The sequence below is a fragment of the Triticum urartu genome, chromosome 1A (assembly GCF_056163025.1).
Source record: "Triticum urartu cultivar PI428250 chromosome 1A, HENAU_Tu73, whole genome shotgun sequence".
NCBI classification, from domain to species: Eukaryota; Viridiplantae; Streptophyta; class Magnoliopsida; order Poales; family Poaceae; genus Triticum; species Triticum urartu.
Window position 1 is genome coordinate 365,055,037 of NC_141873.1, and position 19,268 is coordinate 365,074,304.

General features: G+C 45.5%; 1 protein-coding gene across 2 annotated transcripts; it reads left to right on the plus strand.

Annotated features, from left to right (window-relative positions):
- The first annotated feature begins 1,872 nt into the window (after window positions 1-1,872).
- LOC125531489 (MADS-box transcription factor 56) lies at window positions 1,873-18,158 on the plus strand. 2 transcript variants are annotated; one of them, XM_087521500.1, is made up of 8 exons: window positions 1,873-1,974; window positions 2,078-2,325; window positions 16,020-16,101; window positions 16,786-16,847; window positions 16,926-17,025; window positions 17,129-17,170; window positions 17,317-17,358; window positions 17,513-18,158. In XM_087521500.1, exons 2-8 carry the CDS (start codon window positions 2,141-2,143, stop codon window positions 17,693-17,695), a joined length of 696 nt encoding a protein of 231 aa, XP_087377626.1. In that variant the 5' UTR covers window positions 1,873-1,974; window positions 2,078-2,140; the 3' UTR covers window positions 17,696-18,158. The 2 variants fall into 2 exon arrangements, with proteins under 2 accessions (XP_087377626.1, XP_087377631.1); XM_087521505.1 differs by having other exon boundaries at window positions 17,516-18,158.
- Window positions 18,159-19,268: the final 1,110 nt, after the last annotated feature.

Genomic DNA, 19,268 nt, shown 5'->3' on the forward strand with positions numbered 1-19,268 from the left:
GAACGGACTCCAGATCAGCCCTCCCGAGAGAGTTTAGGGCTTGGCAGCGGCTCCGTATCGTAAAACGCGATGAATCCTTCTCTTTGATTTTTTCTCCCCGAGCACGAATATATGGAGTTGAAGTTAAGGTCGGTGGAGCACCAGGGGGCCCACGAGGCAGGGGGTGCACCCAGGGGGAGGCACGCCCCCACCCTCGTGGACAGGGTGTGGGCCCCTGGCCTTGATTCTTTCGCCAGTATTTTTTATATATTCCAAAAATATTCTCCGTTGATTTTCAGGTCATTCCGAGAACTTTTATTTCTGCACAAAAATAACACCATGGCAATTCTGCTGAAAACAGCGTCAGTCCGGGTTAGCTCCATTCAAATCATGCAAGTTAGAGTCCAAAACAAGGGCAAAAGTGTTTGGAAAAATAGATACGTCGAAGACGTACCAGTGTCCGTTTTGCCGAACCAAACGGATGAATCTTGACAAAACGGACGTTCGTTTAGGTTGCGCATTGGAGTTGGCCTTACTCCCCACTATAAAGATAGTAGCATACTCCCCACTATGAGTAGTAACATATGCATGTTACTGGTCTAAATTACTCCCCACACTATGGGCAGTCTTAGAGCATCTCCAGCCGTTTGGTTCCCCAGCGCACCCGACGAAGGGTTTTTGGCGTTTGTGCTGGCGATATTTTGGCCTTGGGGGCGATCGAGTTCCCAGCCGCGCCCCCAGGTTTCGGCCCCAAACGCATACAAATTCAAAGTTCACTTTTCCGGCTACCAAAAACGACACTGTTCGGCGATCATCATACCACAGGTCAGTGATCATCATAGTCAAAATCTGGCGATCAAATGGTAGGAACAATAGACATGGAGCTCATCAAACAACAGGCTTCTCTGCCGCAGGGCAGGCCAAGGTCGGCGTCGGCGTCAACGACGGCGCAGCTTCAGCAGTGCTCGAGCTCGGGGTCAGCATGGGCGCAGCTTCAGTGTCGGGCTCGGGGTCGGCGTGGGCACAGCTTCAGTGTTCGGGATCGGCGTCTGCGTGGGCGTAGGAGCGATGGTTGCCGCCGGTCCCTACATCTGGTTCAAGATGAGGCCGCGCTCCGCCAGGTACCACGCCTTCACCTGCTTGTCCATCGTCGACGTGTCTCCCCCCATCAAGAACACTAGGTCGGTGTTCCTCTTCTTTGCGGCGACGTTGGTCCTGAGAAGGTCGAGCTTGGCGTCCTGCTTCGTCATCAATGCCGACCACCTCGCATCGGATTTCTCCTCCCTCCTGGCGGCGTTGCTCTTGGTGTCGGTGATGCACTGCTCGATCGAGGATTGCAGCCGTTCGGCGGAGGGTGCCGCGTCCCTCGCTGCCTTGGCTTGTTTGTTGCCATCAGGGCGCCCTTCTGCCGCTGTCGGGGCAGGCGCGTCCGGGTTGTAGGTGCCCTTCGCCTTGGCAAGAGCGAGCCGGACCTCCATCCATTTCTCGCACGACTCGATCCTGGTGAACACATGAAGGAACTTGAACTCTTGGCCGTCGTTGTAGCTAGGCGAGGAGCCGCATATTTGTTCGGCGGCATGGCGAGCGGATCCGGGAGAGAATGGCGGGAGCGGCGGGGAAGAAGGGGGGACAATGGGGAAATGAAGGGAAAGCGGGAAGAAAACGTCGGGAAATCGGCCGGTGTCGCCGACAGTGCAGGCCCATGCCCCCGGTGCGCCGGGTTTGGCTTGAGTTCACACGTTGTACTTTCGGTCTAAACCAGCGATAAACGAGGATCTGAGGCGAGCTGAGCCGTTTTTTCGTCGCCCATACTAAAAAAGACGCCCTGGGGCATGTTGAGGGGCCGAGTGGAGATGCTCTTATAAATCCAGTGCACACTAGCCGCACCCACCTCACACCACGCCCTTTCCTCTCCGGGCTACGCGACGCGGGCAGGGACCAGAAAGGGCAGTCGCGGCCGCGCGGTCCCTCCTTCTCCTCGCTTAGCCATTTCTGGTGAGTGCACTGCCCTCTCAGATCTATCAACTTTGGTCGCTTTTGATCTCCTCTGGCTCGAATTTACTCACTTAATTCCTTCGTTTTTCACCGCGCTGTGTAGTTGTTGATTGGTCTGTTTTCGGGAGGAGAGGGGATCGATCGAGCTCCGCCACAGGCAGGAAGGATGGTGCGGGGGAAGACGGAGATGAAGCGGATAGAGAACGAGACGAGCCGGCAGGTGACCTTCTCCAAGCGCAGGAACGGGCTGCTCAAGAAGGCCTTCGAGCTCTCCGTGCTCTGCGACGTCGAGGTCGCGCTCGCCGTCTTCTGCCCTCGTGGCAGGCTCTACGAGTTCTCCAGCGCCACCAGGTAACCCCACGCGAATGGCAAATCTTTAAATCTAGTTTCCCTGCTGCTGCTGCTGCTACTGCTGCTTGAAATCTGGTTACTGCTTGGGTATTTGGGTTCATGGGCGTTTGCAATGCTGTGGTTGCCATTTACTATTATTGGAGGTCGAGAACTCTTGTAGCTGCTGCCCATTCTACCCCAATGTATCCGTACGGACTCGATGCACACGGCTAATCGAAAAGCACATTCTTGCTAGCTTGCTCTTCCTTTTGTCTCCGTCTCTCACACACGCCACACACACCTTTTGGCCTTTGCTTTTTCTTTCCCCCTCGATTTCTCCAGTTCCCTCTCACTCCCCCCGCATTATCTCATGGAGCCTCGCTGCCTTCTCTCTTGCCTCTTCTCCGTTCTTTCCGTTCGATCAGAGGCGGTAGCGATTCAAAGAGGTCCTGAAAAATGAAGGACACACATAATAGCCAGCTGGTAGTACCTGGAGCCCAATGCCGAAATTAATGTGCAGGCGTGCCCAGCAATTACGGTGCGGCAGGGGAAGGAAGGCTACGGCTACAAATGGAGAAAAAATTTCATGTGATGTCCGGACTAGGACAGTGAGCTTCACCCATAAAAGCAAAGTACTCGTAATAATTTCTCTTGTGTGCACTTCGCAGTACCGCTGATTTGATATGCTTTCTCTTCCCCTCTCCAATCGCGTCTGTTCCGTTTTTTTTAATAGCATCAGTTCTGTTCGAGGTATGGCCTGTGATTCGGCTGTGTGACCCTTGTCAGTACAATAGCCACCGTACGTACGCAGATGTCTTGCTTGATTTTTATTAGGATCCGCACTCCTTGGTCACGCTTTGTGGTACATGCGATACTGTAGTTTCGACGAGCCTCCTGATTCGAGCGTCCTTCACATTTGACGAGTTTTAGTTTCATCGTGAGCAGGAAAACTGCATGTTTCTCCTGGGCCTGGAGGATTTTATGCGTTCATTCTCCTCAGCTGTTTTGGCTTCATTTAGGTGTACGATGTAGTGCTTACTTTAGTACAGCGTGGGCTAATCAACCTTGAACTTCTGTACGAAATCCTAGTATTATGTTTCGATCTTTACTATACTATATATTATGACAGGTTGATCGCATGTATCTCTATGTTTGGGCACAGTCGTTCAGTACATATGATCTAGTCATATTTGGTTAATTTTCTATTTCTATGTTGGTAGAATTTTTCTGTCAACGGGGTCAAACACATCACTTCTCCCCACCAAGTATGTAGGCATGTCTTAATGTTTGACTATAGTGTGAGTGAACCAAACTATGTAAAAACATACCAGACAGGCTTTCAGCCGATAGGTTCATCATATACAATTTGTTAATGCGATAATAACAGTGCATCCCTCTTGTTACTATTAACCTTGTCAGATACTTCCTCCGTCCCAAAATAAGTGTCGCTCATTTAGTACAAAGTTAGTATAACATTGTACTAACAAATTGTACATACTTTAGTACAATGTTGTACTAAATCAACGACACTTATTTGGGACAAAGGGGGTAGTTATATATGCATGCATGTTAGGAAATTAGCTAACAATGAATGTCGATCAGCTTGGAGACTAGGATTTTTCAAAAAGGTTTTTTTTAGAAGGCTTTGGAGACTGGGATGAGGGTAAGGATATTTTCTGCAGCCTTACCAGCGAAATAATATGTGCAAGTTAGGGGTATGTATGCATGCATTCAACATAGTTAGATGTTTCCTGTTGGTAAGAAAGAGTATTAGAAGTCAAGTTGAAGTGTGTATATCTTATCTATATGTGTATGTGTGAGTACTAGATAGAGAGAGAGAGAGAGAGAGAGAGAGAGATAGTAGATCCGACTGAATTGATTCTAGAGTCGTTCAACTTTGTCCGCACTTTTATTCGTTGGGAATTATAAGCACCATATGATGTACCTTCTTCTTTTTACCTTCCAAGATTCTTTAGTAGTACTTTGTAATCGATTATCACTCCGTTGTAACTAAGGAGCGATTTAAAATAACTCGTCAGTGTTTCAGAAATAAAAGAAGAAACTGTTGAGGAGGGGTGGGGGTGGAGGTTGGACAGCGATAGTTATCCTGTTATTGAGGTTCACAGCACATCTTGATAGCATGGAGTACATGTTGTTTATGACTGAGGTGGATATAGACGCAACCTCTAGGACCCCGCAAAAAAAAAGGGTCATATGTACTTTGTTTCCTCTTTCCTACTGTCGTGATTTTATTCTGTGCGGTAGAAATATTGTACTGCAAAAGAACAATCAGAAAGATACAACCAATTTATTAAAAATAGATGCCAGGAAAACAGACTGACTAACCCAATGAAATAAGTTGACAAGATAATCCAAGTACTCCTTTTGTTTTTTCCCCTCCACATATTAGGTTTGTCTGAAGTCAAATTCTTCAAAGTTTGACCAGGTTTATATAAAAAATTATACATTCGCAATACAATATCAATATCATTGGATCCATGAGGGAATGTACTTTCATATTATATTTATTAGATATTGTTGGTGTTGATAATTTTTAATATAAGTTTTGTCAATTTTGCAATGTTTGACTTCAGACAAATCTAACGGAGTTAAAAGAAACGGAAGGAGTACGGACATTGAGCTAATTAATATCCAAGAAATTTGAACTGATAAGTTGAGCAGAACGGGGACATTTTGATGCACTAAAATATTCCAAATAAGTCACTCCAAAATTCCTACTTGATGAAGAGGAAGAGCGCCTGCTGGTTATTTTTTAATCGCGTCAGTTCTGTTCGAGGTATGGCCTGTGATTCGGCTGTGTGACCTTTGTCACAGTAGATCTCTTGCTTGTTTTATTGGGGTCCGCACTGTTGGTCAGGTTGTGTGGTAGTACATGCGATACTGTTTCGGCGTGCTTTCTGATCAGGGCCGGGTGTCCTTCGCATTTGACGAGTTGTAGTTTAATCGTGAGCATGAAAACTGCATGTTTCTCCTGGGTTTGGAGAGATTTATGAGTTCACTCTCATCAGCTGTTTTGGTTTCATTTAGGTGTATGATTTAGTGCTTACTTTGGTACACTGTAGGCTAATCAACCTTAAACTTCTGTCTTGTGATTGGGCACAATCGTTCAGTACATATGATCTAGTCATATTTGGTTAACTTCCTGTCTCTATGTTGGTAGAATTTTTCTGTCAAGACGGTCAAACACATCACTTCTCACAACCAAGTATGTAGGCATGTCTTAATATTTGGCTATAGTGTGAGTGAACCAAACAATGTGTTCAAACATACCAGACAGGCTTTCAGATAGCTTCATACATATCCAATTTGTAAATGCGAGAATAACAGTGCATCCCTTTTGTTAGTAGTAAATTAGTAATCTTCTCGTATAGTTATATATGCATGCATGTTAGGAAATAGCTAGCAATAATGCATGTCGGCTTGGAGACTATGATGAGGGTAAGGATATTTTCTACAGCCTTACTAGCCAAATAGTATGTGCAAGTTAGGGATGTATGCACGCATTCGACATATAGTTAGATGTTTCATGTTGGTAAGAAAGAGTAGTAGATACCCGCACAAAAAAGAGTAGTAGAAGTAAATATGAAGTGTGTATGGACAAGCATATCTTTTCTATGTGTGTATGTGTTAGTAGTTAGTACTAGAGAGAGAGAGAGTAGAGCGGAGTGAATTGATTCTAGAGTTATTCAACTTTGTGGGCACTTTTATTCACTGAGGGTTATATGATATACTTTCTTTGTTTTCCTTAAGATTCATTAATTAGTACCACGTAATTGATTATCACTCCGTTGTAAATATGGAGTAATTTAAAATAACCCGTCGTTGTTAGAAATAAAAAAGCAACTGTTTTAACAACGAGATTCATTAATATGAAAAGTTCCATGGAAAACATGAAACTCCCTTTTTTATGCAGTTACTATTAATTCTCTAATTCTTGCTTTTCTTTAAATCTTATTAAAGATACCTCTCAAATTAATAACTCGATATATAGCAGGCAACCATGAAAAATATATATTCAAAGAACTAAGTAGTAATATTAGGGTTGTATATACATAAATCATTTGGCATGGCAAGTATAATTTCTAGACTGCGCAAGACGATCCGTCATAGGTTTCACACACATCGAAACAGACATGTTATCTGTTAGGCAACTCTACTGATAAATGAATCCAATAATATTACCCTAAAATTGAGTGTTGCCTATGTCTTGCTAAAATTTCATGTGATTGGACTATTCTTTTAATTCACAAATATAGTTTCAGATGTTTACTCACAGTAGTCTATGGACAAATTAGACTATATTTCGTAAGATCAAGTATTGATTTCCCTACAATATGCTTACCAATAAGTTAATGATAGGTCTTGAACAGTTACACACTGAATGAACTTACTTCACTATACTACGTTTTTTATTCAATATGGAAAATTATTAATGAAAATATTTATAAGAATATAAAATGTTTATTTCATATATTATTTTCTATTTTAATCAATATCACATTCAAAAATTAGTGTTCCTGTCCACTTTGAATGAAATTATATTGTGCCAATGGTACTATAGTATTGGACTAAACTTTGAGCATTAGTTATGATGATTATATATCCAAACGAAGTTATCTTTTTCATTGAATATGATTATTTGTTTCCTTAAATAATAATCATTTGTTCCTCATCTTATCTGGTCTTAGCTTGGTAGGCTAATATTTAATTTATTCTTATCAACATTTATATTCAAAAAAAAATGTAAGGTACATTGTAATAGTGGGTATTATTTAATAAATATTACCCCGCCTTTCCGATTTTCCTTGCACTGTTGGCAGATTGCTTGTCCTAACTGACGCCTAAATTATTCCCGTAAAAAACCATTATTAAATTACATTTCACAATCTAACACTATAATTTTCATGTAACTTTTTTTTCGGGGTAATTTTTATGTAACTTTGAACATGCAATTGAATATTCAGTGTTGTTGATAGTTTAACCAATCAAAGCTAGCTATGGCATTCATTCATGAAACTGGTTTGGCTTATAAATGTATTAATCTGGATTCATGCACACATATACTTGCTTCTATTCTGCTTCCTGTTTTGCTATGTCATTGCCTAAGCGAGTACAAACTAAGGAACGTTGCATGGGATTTCTCACGTGGTACTATTCATTATGGCAAAGTCAGCTTTGAGCTAAACAAGTCCTTATTTATTCTTGGATGTGTTACTTTGGCCATGCGATCTCACATGGTCACATTACTTTCGAATCTGCTTCATCAAATGATATACAACGGCTGAACTAAGTTAGCAAAATAACATCTAAAAATGGGTTTAAATTGATAAATCACCACTAAAGTAGTTTCATGCATCCATTGTAGTGATGCTTGTTGTACATCTTGTTCTCGGTGGAGGGCTCCGTCATCTTCGTAGCGATGCTTGTTGTACATCCGTTGTTCGCTTCGAGTTGGCTTAGCCGATCTCCGGCACCTTTGTATCTTGTTTTGTGTGTGTGTGTGTGTGTTTGGGGTGATGTGTTGTATGGTTCGGTTGTACGAGGGTCGATGCTTTATATATAAAGCAGGGCGAAAGCCTTTTTCGGTATTGTAATTTGAAGAACGGGCATACTACTAGCAAATTTTGGCCAACAAATGAACTTCTCTTTACTCAAGGAGGAATACACGGAAAAGTTACATCAATTCTCTAAATAATTTAAATTCTGGTAACCGTTCGGTAACCATTCAACTATAAGAAAATATGTTCTGATTAATTGTGCCAGCCGGAAAGTTAGGTAGTTCATTTTATTTTTCTTCGTAAGCCCATTTAACGAGGGGTTAGAAATGTGGGTGCTTGGCAATAATCAAAATTATCAACCGGCCTCGTCTACGATGTCATGTGGTGGGTGCAAGCAATACCGCCATCAACACAAAGTCCTGGAGCCAACTGAACCATTGTAGATAAATCCTGAGATTAGAGTTCTCATGGTTTTCAAGTCGTGTTAGTTTCGTTAGTTTGGATTGTGTTTGGGTACTCCGTCCTAGTTCGTAGCTATGCTTTAAAGCAAGGCAATCCTTGTGTAAACGGGCTTCAAAGAAATAAACAGAAAAGGGGAGGGTTTACCTCTAGATCGAATTTTTGGTGCCATGACGCCAAAACCCAAATAACCTCACCCCATCCTCCAACATCCCACGATTATCCCCTCTGTAATCTAGGTCGTGACTGCTTGAAGTACCTCCTCGATCAATGCTTATCCACCATCCCTCAACACCACCGTTTAGAAAACTCCTCGGTTATTATTTCTTTATTCAATGCATGGGAAAGTTAAACATTGTGGTTGGGGCCTTGTTCCGTTGGAAGGAACACCAAAGATTGTTGACAGCTTGTCTAGCATTTCCTTCATGTTCTTGTCACTTGTGCGCAACTATGATAATGTAACCGACACTTATTTGAGTGGCAACAATAGAAAGAGGCGGGTAACCTCAGGGATCCTTGGGATTGCATTGATGGCCTTCTAAGATATGGTGGACAATCTACATCCCGCCATCCTCTCCGCCATTCCCACCATATTTGGCTTGGCGCATGACACTGGCCATGAGTGTTCAATGTGCTATGGAGAACTTTGTGCATGCTTTCCCATTCTCCAACACAATAAATCTGAGTATATGCACCTAAGAAGCCTCTTACAGTCACTGCCAGACCAATACCATATATGGGTTGATATTTCTATGGATTTTGTGCATGGCCTTTCATGGGAGTGCGGAAAACTAGTCATTCTTTCAATGGTGGATCGTTTCTCAATGATGGCACACTTCATTCTTCTTGTTCATCCCCTACCAGACAGTAAAAGTCGCACATGCTTTCTTCACCGACATTGTTTGGCTTCATAACCTACCAGAGACGATAATATCTGATCGAGACCTTGTCTTTACAAGTCAATTTTGGTTAGAACGCTCCCGCCTCGCTATGGTTCAATTCCACACGAACTCTGCCTTCCATTTGTCAGTCTGGAGACCAAAAAATGTTTGTCAAACATGTAACTGCGATGTATCTACGTTTTATGATGAGCGATCATCCTCACACTTGGCTCGAATGGCTTCCTTTGGTAGAATTATGCTATACATCCTTTCATATTGCTCTAAGGCCTACTCCTTCAAGATTGTGTTTACGCATGCCCCCTAACTCTATGGTTCTATGATACTGGTGCAGCCTGCATACGAGTAGTTGATTTCTTAATTACTTCATGAATCGAGATGGGTTCATTGCTAATGCTCAAGATCGTCTTGCCCAGGCCCAACATCATGATCAGTAATATTATGATGCCAAGCATTGTGAACACTATCCTTGAATGTCGGTCAGTAGGTTGGCTTGGCCTATACACCATTCAGTGGTTTCTTTGATACATCATGGCAAGTTGTCGCCACATCCATATGGTACGCCAAAACTACATGTAGCTTGCATACCCCTAGAGATAGTTAGGGTATCTCCAATTGGGTCACCAAATCTTTCCACATATGTACGGACTGGACAATCCAGGCAGTTTTAGCCATCCAATGATATTCACCAAATATCTACGGATTGGTAAGAACGTCTGAAATCCCACAACCCATCCCAAAACTTGGGGCGGGGCAGGGGGTTAGGGTAGATCCGGATGGCCACGGACACCGCCAACTCAGTCTCGGACCCCACCACGAATCCACTTTTCCCTCTCCCTCCCTTCTCTTGGCCGCACACTGGCGAAGCACTGTCCTTGCCTCCAAGGAGTCAGTCAACATGTCCAATGGGATGCGCCCAAAGGCGGCACTAGCAGAGGGGAATGGGATGGCTCGCCAGGCTTGCACAACCAACATGGCTCTGGCTTCAACGGTTGGCCTTGTTAATGAAACTCCTGGAAGAGCTGAAAGGGCCTACGTCGCTCGGGGCATGACCGACTCCTGTGGTACTCTTGGCGCAAGTGGATCCCCGAAGGCTGGCTTATTATCCCTGGCCTCAGGGTCCGGATCTTCGTCTTCATCATCTCCCGTTGTAGAGCTGGCAGAAGGACCCTCAATCATGGCACCTACAATAGGCACCATGGCTGGTCGTTGGTCAGGAAGCCGAGGAACTGGATCTCCTCTGAGAAATCTGCAGTATCCCCTTAAACATCATCAAGATCATCTCGACTTCCCCTTGAAGTAGTTGTCCCGGAGGCTTCCAATGATGTCACCTTCATCGATGTGCATGTACATTAGGTGTTCCCTGGCCTTAAGTGGTTGGATGCCCCGCTCCATAACTGCCATCATCACTTCAACCATCGTCAAACCGTCCTTGGCGAGCTTTGGGCTCCAGGAGTTGTGTTGGATGGGTGGAACCGAGGTGAAGGCCTCGACGAAGCCGGTCTGTGGAGGATTTTCAACCTTGAGATCGGGGATGTAGACCCATCCCTCCTGCCACTTCTTGTTGGACTCCTCCTCGGGTCCTTTGAGTTACCTGGATCCAGACTTCTTTGTAATGGCAGCTCCGCCACACTCGCTGATCTCGATGATGTTGTTCTCGATCTTCACTTGGAAGTACCACTACGAGAGGACGAAATGGGCTCGATGCCATGGCAGCACTTGCAGAAAGCCATAAAGCGGGCAATGTGCAGGACGCTGTTCGGGGTGAGGTGGTGAAGCCGAAGAACCTAAAAATGTAGGAGTTGTCAGAAGAAATGATGTGCTGGAAAAACTGAGGCCACGGAGGAGGAATGGTATGAAGCATACCCACTCGTCCTCCTATGGATTTTGGGATAACTTCCTTGACCTCTCCCTAGGCAGTCATCAGCACCGATGAGCGGCAGTTAGCAACCCCTGACGGTGGCAGATACCCTTGCTCGAAGAGATGTTGGAGCTGCATGGTTATGGTGGTGGAGGCCATCCACTTCCCTTTGATGTTGGATATGACCTTCAAGTTCCCATTACCATTGGCAGTGGCCTCCTTGCCCACGGCTCCGCACTTTGTCGGTTGGACCTTGGTCAGCTTAGGAGCCATCAATTGTCGTTGGGATGGAGGGAGGGAGGGAGAGAGAGAGAGAGGGGGGGGGAGGGAGAACTTTGGAGAAGAACAATAGAGACTAGGGTGCGAGAAGAAGAAGATGGAGAGAAATGGGCCTATGTTGTGCTCCTCAGGATCTTTCCCTCATAAAGCTCTAACGAAGGGGAAACGGTAGTGGGCACACCATGTCATGCGGGAAGTTAACTCTACCCATTTCCCACTAACGCATGGTTAAGGCATGCAGGAATCAAGGTGTGTTGTCAATGACGCTAGCGCATGAGACATTCTGTCTGGTCAAGTTGTAATGACCGATGGGGCGTGGCCTTAATGGGGCCCATGGTCCTTTGCACGCCTGGTTGACCAATGGCCAGCGCTACCAAGGTTATCTATCTCAAGCAGCTAGACCAAAGCCTGATCTTGTCCTCCTCCTAGGCTGGACCTCCATTTGAAATGTTGGTAACCGTTCCTTGGGAAATTGACCGGTGCAAATCATCTTAGCGGGAAGAGATTTCCAAGGAGTTTGGTTGTCTACACCAACAATTCAACACAAGATTTGCCATCCATTCAGATGGGCTAGGATAGTTGGTAGAGAGAACCTAGAGATTATTCTCAATCCCTCAATCACCATTGTACACCTACATCAATCAATATACATGAGCAAGAAGTAGGGTTTTACCTCGACCTTGAGGGCCTGAACCTAGGTAACCCGTCTTTTGTTCCCCTCTAGTCTACTCGTCTAGCTGAGATACGTTGTTGAGGGATCTGCTGGAAATAACTCCGATGGTTAGAGTTGGCTCAGTGCCTTACAAATTGCAGCTGCCCTTATGGTCTGTCTTCACTACATGTTTCAAGTTACCTTGCTAAGGGCATCTCCAGCCGTTGGCCCCCCAGGGGGTGTCTAAAAGCGCCGCCTGGGGGTGAGCCGGCGCAAAAAATGGCCCTGGGGGCGAGTCGATCCCCAGCCGTCGGCCCCCAGGGCCGCCCCCAGGCACGTATTAAAAAAAAGAACCGTTCGGCGAAGTTATGATATAAACTAGTTAAATTTCGGCCAAACATGGCAAATTTCGGCGAAATTCGGCCAAACATTACATTAATCTAATCTAAAAAAAAGATGACGATGCCGGCGCTGCGAGTGCGCCGACCGAGCGGCGTCTCCGCCGCGGGCTCAGCCTTGACGCCGAGCAGCGCTGGAGAGCCGGAGGAGTGTGAAGAAGAGCGTGATGAGGAGGAAGAAGAGGAGGCGCCGAACCTCCTTGGCGCCCATGGCCCGGCGCGTCGGTGCTGCGTCGGGGCTGCCACCCTCGCCGGGGGGTACGCCAACGGTGGGTCGTTGCCGCCCTCGAGGTACGTGAGCACGCCCTCGAGTGTGCGGCCGGGGACGCCCCACCAGAGGTGGCGTCCCTCGCTGTTCTGCCGGCCGCCGACCACCGGCGCGCCGTTGGTGGACGCCAAGCGCTGCTGCTGGCGGCGCTCGAAATACGCTGCCCAGGCCGCGTGGTTGTCGGCGGCGTACTGGGGGAGGGAGAGTTCGGCGTCGGTGAGGGACGCGCGCACGACCTCGACCTCCTCGGCGAAGTACTTCGGCTTCGCCACGGCGTCGGGCAATAGGGGAATGGGCACTCCCCCGGCGCTGAGTCTCCACCCCGTTGGCCTGGCGCGCATGTCCGATGGCGCCGGGATGTTCGCCTGGAACAGGAGCCAGGACTCCTGTTCGCGGAGCGAACGGCGGCCGAAGCCGTTGGCCGCCGCCTCGTCTCCGGGGAAGCGTTCTGCCATGGCGACGGCGGGGCTGGGCGGGCTCGGGAGAGGTAGAGGGAGGGGCTGGGCGGCGGCGCTCGGGAGAGGTAGGGAGAGGAAGGGGCTGGACGGCGGCGAGGGGCGGGGCTGGTGTGGGCACAGGCGAGTGGAGGCCGCCGGCTTTTATAGCCGGGTCGCGCCCGTGTGTACGCGTGCGAGGGAGGGGAGGCGTCGGCGCGCCGTCCCGTGACGCGCCGCCCGTGAGGAATCAATGGCAAGGCTGACCGGCGGCAGCCTTGCCATTGATTCCCTGCGGGAACCGAGGCCGTTGGGGGAAGACGAGGCGCCGAGTCGCTGACGCGGCTGGCCCGCGTGTTTTTCGCGCCAAAACAGCTCGCCCCGGCGCCCCCGGGCGCTCCCCAGCGTGCCGGATTCGGCCTGGGTCCGCCGGCGCTGTTTTCGGCCCAAGCCGGCGAAAATCGGGCTTCTGGGGCGCGACCGGGCCGTTTTTTCGGCGCCGGCACGAAAAAATCGCCTGGGGAGGCCTTCCTGGGGGCGGGGCTGAAGATGCCCTAAAGGTTTACCATGGTGAATCACAACCTGTACCTCCTCGACCCGTGATAGATCATGGAAGGGTCATTCCATCACCTCCTAGTCATTCGGAAGGAGCTGCTGCTTCTGAAGCTTCTTGGGAAAACATGGTAGAATTTCAATGTTGATCGCTTTCAAGCTTGAGGACGAGCTACTTGTTGAAGGGAGGAGTAGTGCCATGTGCGGGCAAGCAGTATCGCGGTAGTTACCAGATTCATGATTCGCTCTATTCACGATTCGAGCTCGTGGTTCGTAATTCGCTACCTCATACAAATGGGATTTCTTAGGGGTTATACATCTCTGATTTGCGAATAAGAGATTAGGTTGGCGATTTCACGGTTTTCGATTGGCAACACGGTTATAGCTATATAGAACACATAGTTAACAACAATGGAAGATCCTAAACTCGATAAAAGGAAAATCATATGCCTAAATTTTTTGAGGGGAGCGGGACAGACTCTATGTCTAAATCGTACTACTATCCCCATCCTGATTTATCTGTCTCTTTCGTATTTTATACTAAATTTTGATCATAGATTTAACTAACAAAATTTTAGTGCATGTCACAAAAATTACCGTATTTGAATATAGTTTTCAATGATATCATTTTTTAGATATGCATTAACATTTTGTTAGTTAAATCTAATATTAAAGTTTGGCACAAATTACTAAGAGAACCAATAAATCAAAGACCAAGGTAGTACATATGTTTTCTTAGACTACTCATAGTGGGAGTAACTTCAATAGTAACATCGAGTCCAACTCAGCAAATTTGCTTATGTGGCAATGAGTTAATGAGGAAAGAGTAGTAGTAGTAACTTAGCTAGTTACTATAACATCACATGTCTCAATGCAATATAAGTTTATAACATAATAAATGGAGATTTGCATGTTACCACATTTATGTTACTATCCACTATGAAGGTAGTAATATAGTTTAAGGATATGTGTATGTTATTAGTATATGTTACTCTCCATTATGGCTAGTCTTACGGAGGGAGTATCAAAAAATGGGGAAAGTGAGATTTAACCCCTGCACTCTCGCTACGCGCAGTTACAGCGCCATGGCCGCCACCATGACACAAACATCCGTCTCCCGTTTTCCGCCACCTCTTCCTCCAACTTCAAGTTCCTGGCCACCCCTCACTCCGCGAGAACCACCGGACGTACCTACCCATCTGTGCGCAGGTCTCCAGCACCGATGCTTCAGCCGCTGCCTCGCGCCGGCCAACGAGTATCCCCCGCCCCATCGCGTGTTCCTCGTACACCGATGGGCAGAGGAGTGAGCGCTCTATTTCGAATCGATTGTGGATTCGGCGAATCGGCGAGCGAGCACAGGACGGTCGGGGCGAATTCGAACCCCGATCTGGATAGGTCGATGGGGATCGGAGATTCGGAGTTCGACGCCTCTTCTAATCCGGTAACTATATCACTACCACCACTACAAAGTCCAGGACCTGCCAAACCATCATCAAGAGCTAAATCCTAAGATTAATGTTATCTAGAGCTTCAAGTCTTGTTAATTTGGTTAGTTTGGATTCTGTTAGGGTCGTTCCTTTTTCTTTACTAGATTGGATCGTTCCTTCCTACATACTGTAGTTGCGAGCAGCTATGCCAAGTAATCTGGTATCTACTCGCTCCGTTTGGAATTACTTGTCACACAAATGGATGTATCTACAACTAAAATATATCTAGATACATTCATTTCTTGGACGAGTAATTCGGAACGGAGGGAGTAAGAAATAAGCCAGAGCCCAAACAGCCTCTCCCCCCGCCCTCCAACATCCCACGATTATCCCCACCGTAATCTAGGTTGTGACAATCACCAACACCATTTTGAGAGTTAGCATGTACTCTCTCTGTTCCGAATTACTTGTCGCAGGTATGGATGTATCTAGATGTATTTTAGTTCTAGATACATCCATTTCTGCGACGAGTAATTTGGAACGGAGGGAGTACCAGCGTTGATTATGGAGTAATTTGTATGGCTTAAAACATCAACATGAAAGTGACACACGTCATAAGAAGGATAGCTTAAGCCAGATGTTACACTCTTTAGCATCTCATTATTGACCTTATTTTTTCTTGAAAACTAAATATCATTTCCAATATTGTTTGCATATCTTGATGTTCATGAACTCTCTGACAAGACACTGCATTCTTGGCGTTTTATATTCAATATCTCATTATCGTTTTTATTTGTCCTTCAGAAGTATTTATCATTTCCAACATATATCTTGATGTCCTTGATCCCTCTGACAAAAGATTGCATTCTTGGCGCTCAAGAAAATATGTGTAACATCTTTATTTCTTTTGTCAGAAAAATAATTTTTAAGTTCTAACTTTAGTTTTCTTATTATATGTGTGATTCAGCTTGCAGAAATCGATTGACCGCTATAAGGCTTATAGGAAGGATAATAATGTTAATAACAAGACAGTACAGCCAGATATACAGGTGAAGATCCTAATATGTCAACTTTTTTGTTGATTAAGACTTGAATAATCCATTACAATCATGTGAATATCTGGCAAGTGATATCAAGTTATAGTACATCTCCATTTTGTATATATTAAGGCCTTCTTTTTCAGAATATAGCCATAACACAGTATAGCAGTGATGCAATTTGCTTGTATCTTACATCAGTATATTAATTTGTCAATGACCTGCGTGACAACTAAATATATTGATACACGCCACTGTATATTCAATTGATACGTAATAGCTAAATTAAAACCTGCACGACCCTTATAATGTAGGAACATGATCACAATATGCTCTCTTTAATACTGTATTTGTCATGTTGACCAATGACTGGATACTCTTCTACACCTTCAATGAATACAGCAAAACAAATGTTAATAGAATGGTCGTGCATCTAAACCCTCAAAGATTGTGCAATTCTTCATTTAACCAATTAAAAATCAGGAGCTATAGCTTTGTTGCAACTAACTTATGCCAGCTCACTATTGCAATATCACATGGACACATGCTAATAGCAAAAACATGATATGTAGTTATATACTGCCCATTAGTTTTCAGTATAATAAGGACTTAAATGTTAGCTCTGGGCATTATAGTATGGCATGTGATGTGACGACACACATTCTTATGCTGAATCATCTGGATTCTGAACTGTAGCAAGTCAAAGCCGATACTGTAAGCTTGGCAAAGAAACTTGAAGCTCTTGAAGTTTCGAGGCTGTAAGCAATCTTGTCACTTTCTGAAGCCTAGATTATACGTAAACAGCCAAAAATAATGCTTAATTATATGAGGTGCAGAAAGATCTTGGGTGAGAATTTAGGAGGGTGCTCTGCTGAAGAACTGAACTGTCTGGAAGTAAATATTGAGAAGAGTCTCCGCATCATCAGAGGAAAGAAGGTTGGCTAGTCAAAAACTCTTGAATTGCTATAAAACAGGTGAGCTGCTCAATTTTACACAAACTAACCTGAATCTGTGTATGTGTTGACTCCACTGCCATCAGACCCAGGTGCTCGAACAGCAGATAGCTAACCTGAAAGAAAAGGTATACCCCCAAGGCTCCAACTGATGCATAACCCCAAAGGCCAGACTAACTTATGGCCTTTTTCTTTTCTTACAGCAGCCTATATACATAAATAACTCACAGTACACACGCCAACTAATTCTGCATGCTTCTTGTACTATGTTCAGGAGAGGACGCTTCTCAAAGACAACGAAGACTTGCGTGGAAAGGTGATGACTTCTTATACTTTGTTTGCAAGTAAAACTGCAGAGTACCTGATATCTTATATGCAAGAGACAGAGAACATAGCAAATTAGTCTCGCACCCATCATGTATTATGTATGGAATTCTACCAAGTCACTGACGTCGATCTTGTCGCTGCAGCAGCGCGATCTTGAGGCTTCGCTGGTGGTTCCTGCCCTGAACTGCGTCACGCCCCTGCAACCACGTGGCCAGCTGGCACCAGAGCAGGAACCGGTACCGAGCGACGAGGACGTGGAGACGGAGCTCTACATTGGGTTGCCCGGGGTTCGCTGCTCCAACCGGCGGTCAGGTCAAGCCAAATAGCTAATCAGCCGGAAGGTTGAGCCTCACACAAATAAACTCTCTACAGATGCATGAAGTGGCCAATCAGTAGTCCACCATTTCTGTTATTCTCTATATTTAGACAGAATCTATAATCTCTTGCAAAGCTAAATTAGCGGCTGCGACGATGACAAACCTGCAGAGAACCTCTGACGACTGAAGGTGAAACGCCAGTACACCAATTGTTTCTTGCGCAACGGCCGGCAAATGGAACTAGGGGAGGCATTCTTGTTAAAAATAATTCTGTAATTAGGGTAAAATCTCCCCTTGCCCAAAACCGTCGTTGCAGTTTGTCCCGCAACCGATGTCTCCCTTCGATCTCCTGGAACCGACGCCTCCTCGAGGAATCGTCGTGTCTCTTCGGGACATATAAAAGGGGGCCTGTAACCATCGATCAAAGGATTCGATCATTCTGATTCAAAATACGTTATCAGCATGATGGTCACATGTGTGTCTTCTATCCACACGTCTGGACCTTTCCGGTATTTCATGGTTCTGATTGACGCATCTACACGATGGTCACATGTGTGTCTTCTATCCACACGAAACCATGCATTTGCCAAGATAATGAGGCAAGTCATTAAGTTGCAAGCCCATTATCCTGAAAGTCGAATTAAGTCAATTCGAATGGACAATGCTGCAGAATTCTCTTCACGTGCTTTCAATGATTATTGCATGGCTTTGGGGATTGAAGTTCAACACTCTGTTCTATATGTCCATACACAAAATGGTTTGGCTGAAGCATTGATTAAGAGGATCAAACTCATTGCAAGACCTTTGTTGACGAATTGCAACTTGCCAATCTCTTGTTGGGGTCACGCTGTTTTGCACGCTGCTGACTTGATACAATTGAGGCCAACTGCATATCACAGTTCTTTCCCTCTGGAATTGGTACGTGGAAATCCTTCAAGCATTTCCCATCTGCGTAAGTTCGGATGTGCTGCATACATCCCGATCTCACCACCACAGCGGACATCTATGGGCCCACACAGGAAGTTGGGGATCTATGTGGGGTACAAATCGCCGTCGATTATTAAGTACCTGGAACCCCTGATTGGGGATATGTTCACAACCCGTCATGCTGATTGCATATTTAATGAGGAACATTTTCCGGCATTAGGGGGAGATTTCAAGTACCAGAAAGAATGCCCGGAAATTGATTGGAATGCTCATTCCATTTCATCCTCTGATCCACGTACCCATGAGACCGAACTTCAAGTTCGAAAGATCATTAATTTGCAACATCTTGCAAATAATCTGCCAGATTCATTTACTGATTTGAAAGGTGTTACAAAATCCTTAAACCCGGCCAGAAACGTGCCAGAAAGAGTGGAGGTACCAATAAAAACCATTCAACTCTCTATCCCTAAAAAGAGGGGGAGTAGTACGGCCTCTGACCCGGAGCATGTTTCTAGCAAGCAGCAAAGGAAATCGAGGAGAAAAATCTCGGAGTCAGTAAATGCAGGTCAACTCAACGTTGACAAACACCTGATGGGAAGTATACACCCAGTGGAAGGGCAACCTCCACAACCCAGTTCCAGTGTGCAAAAACTGA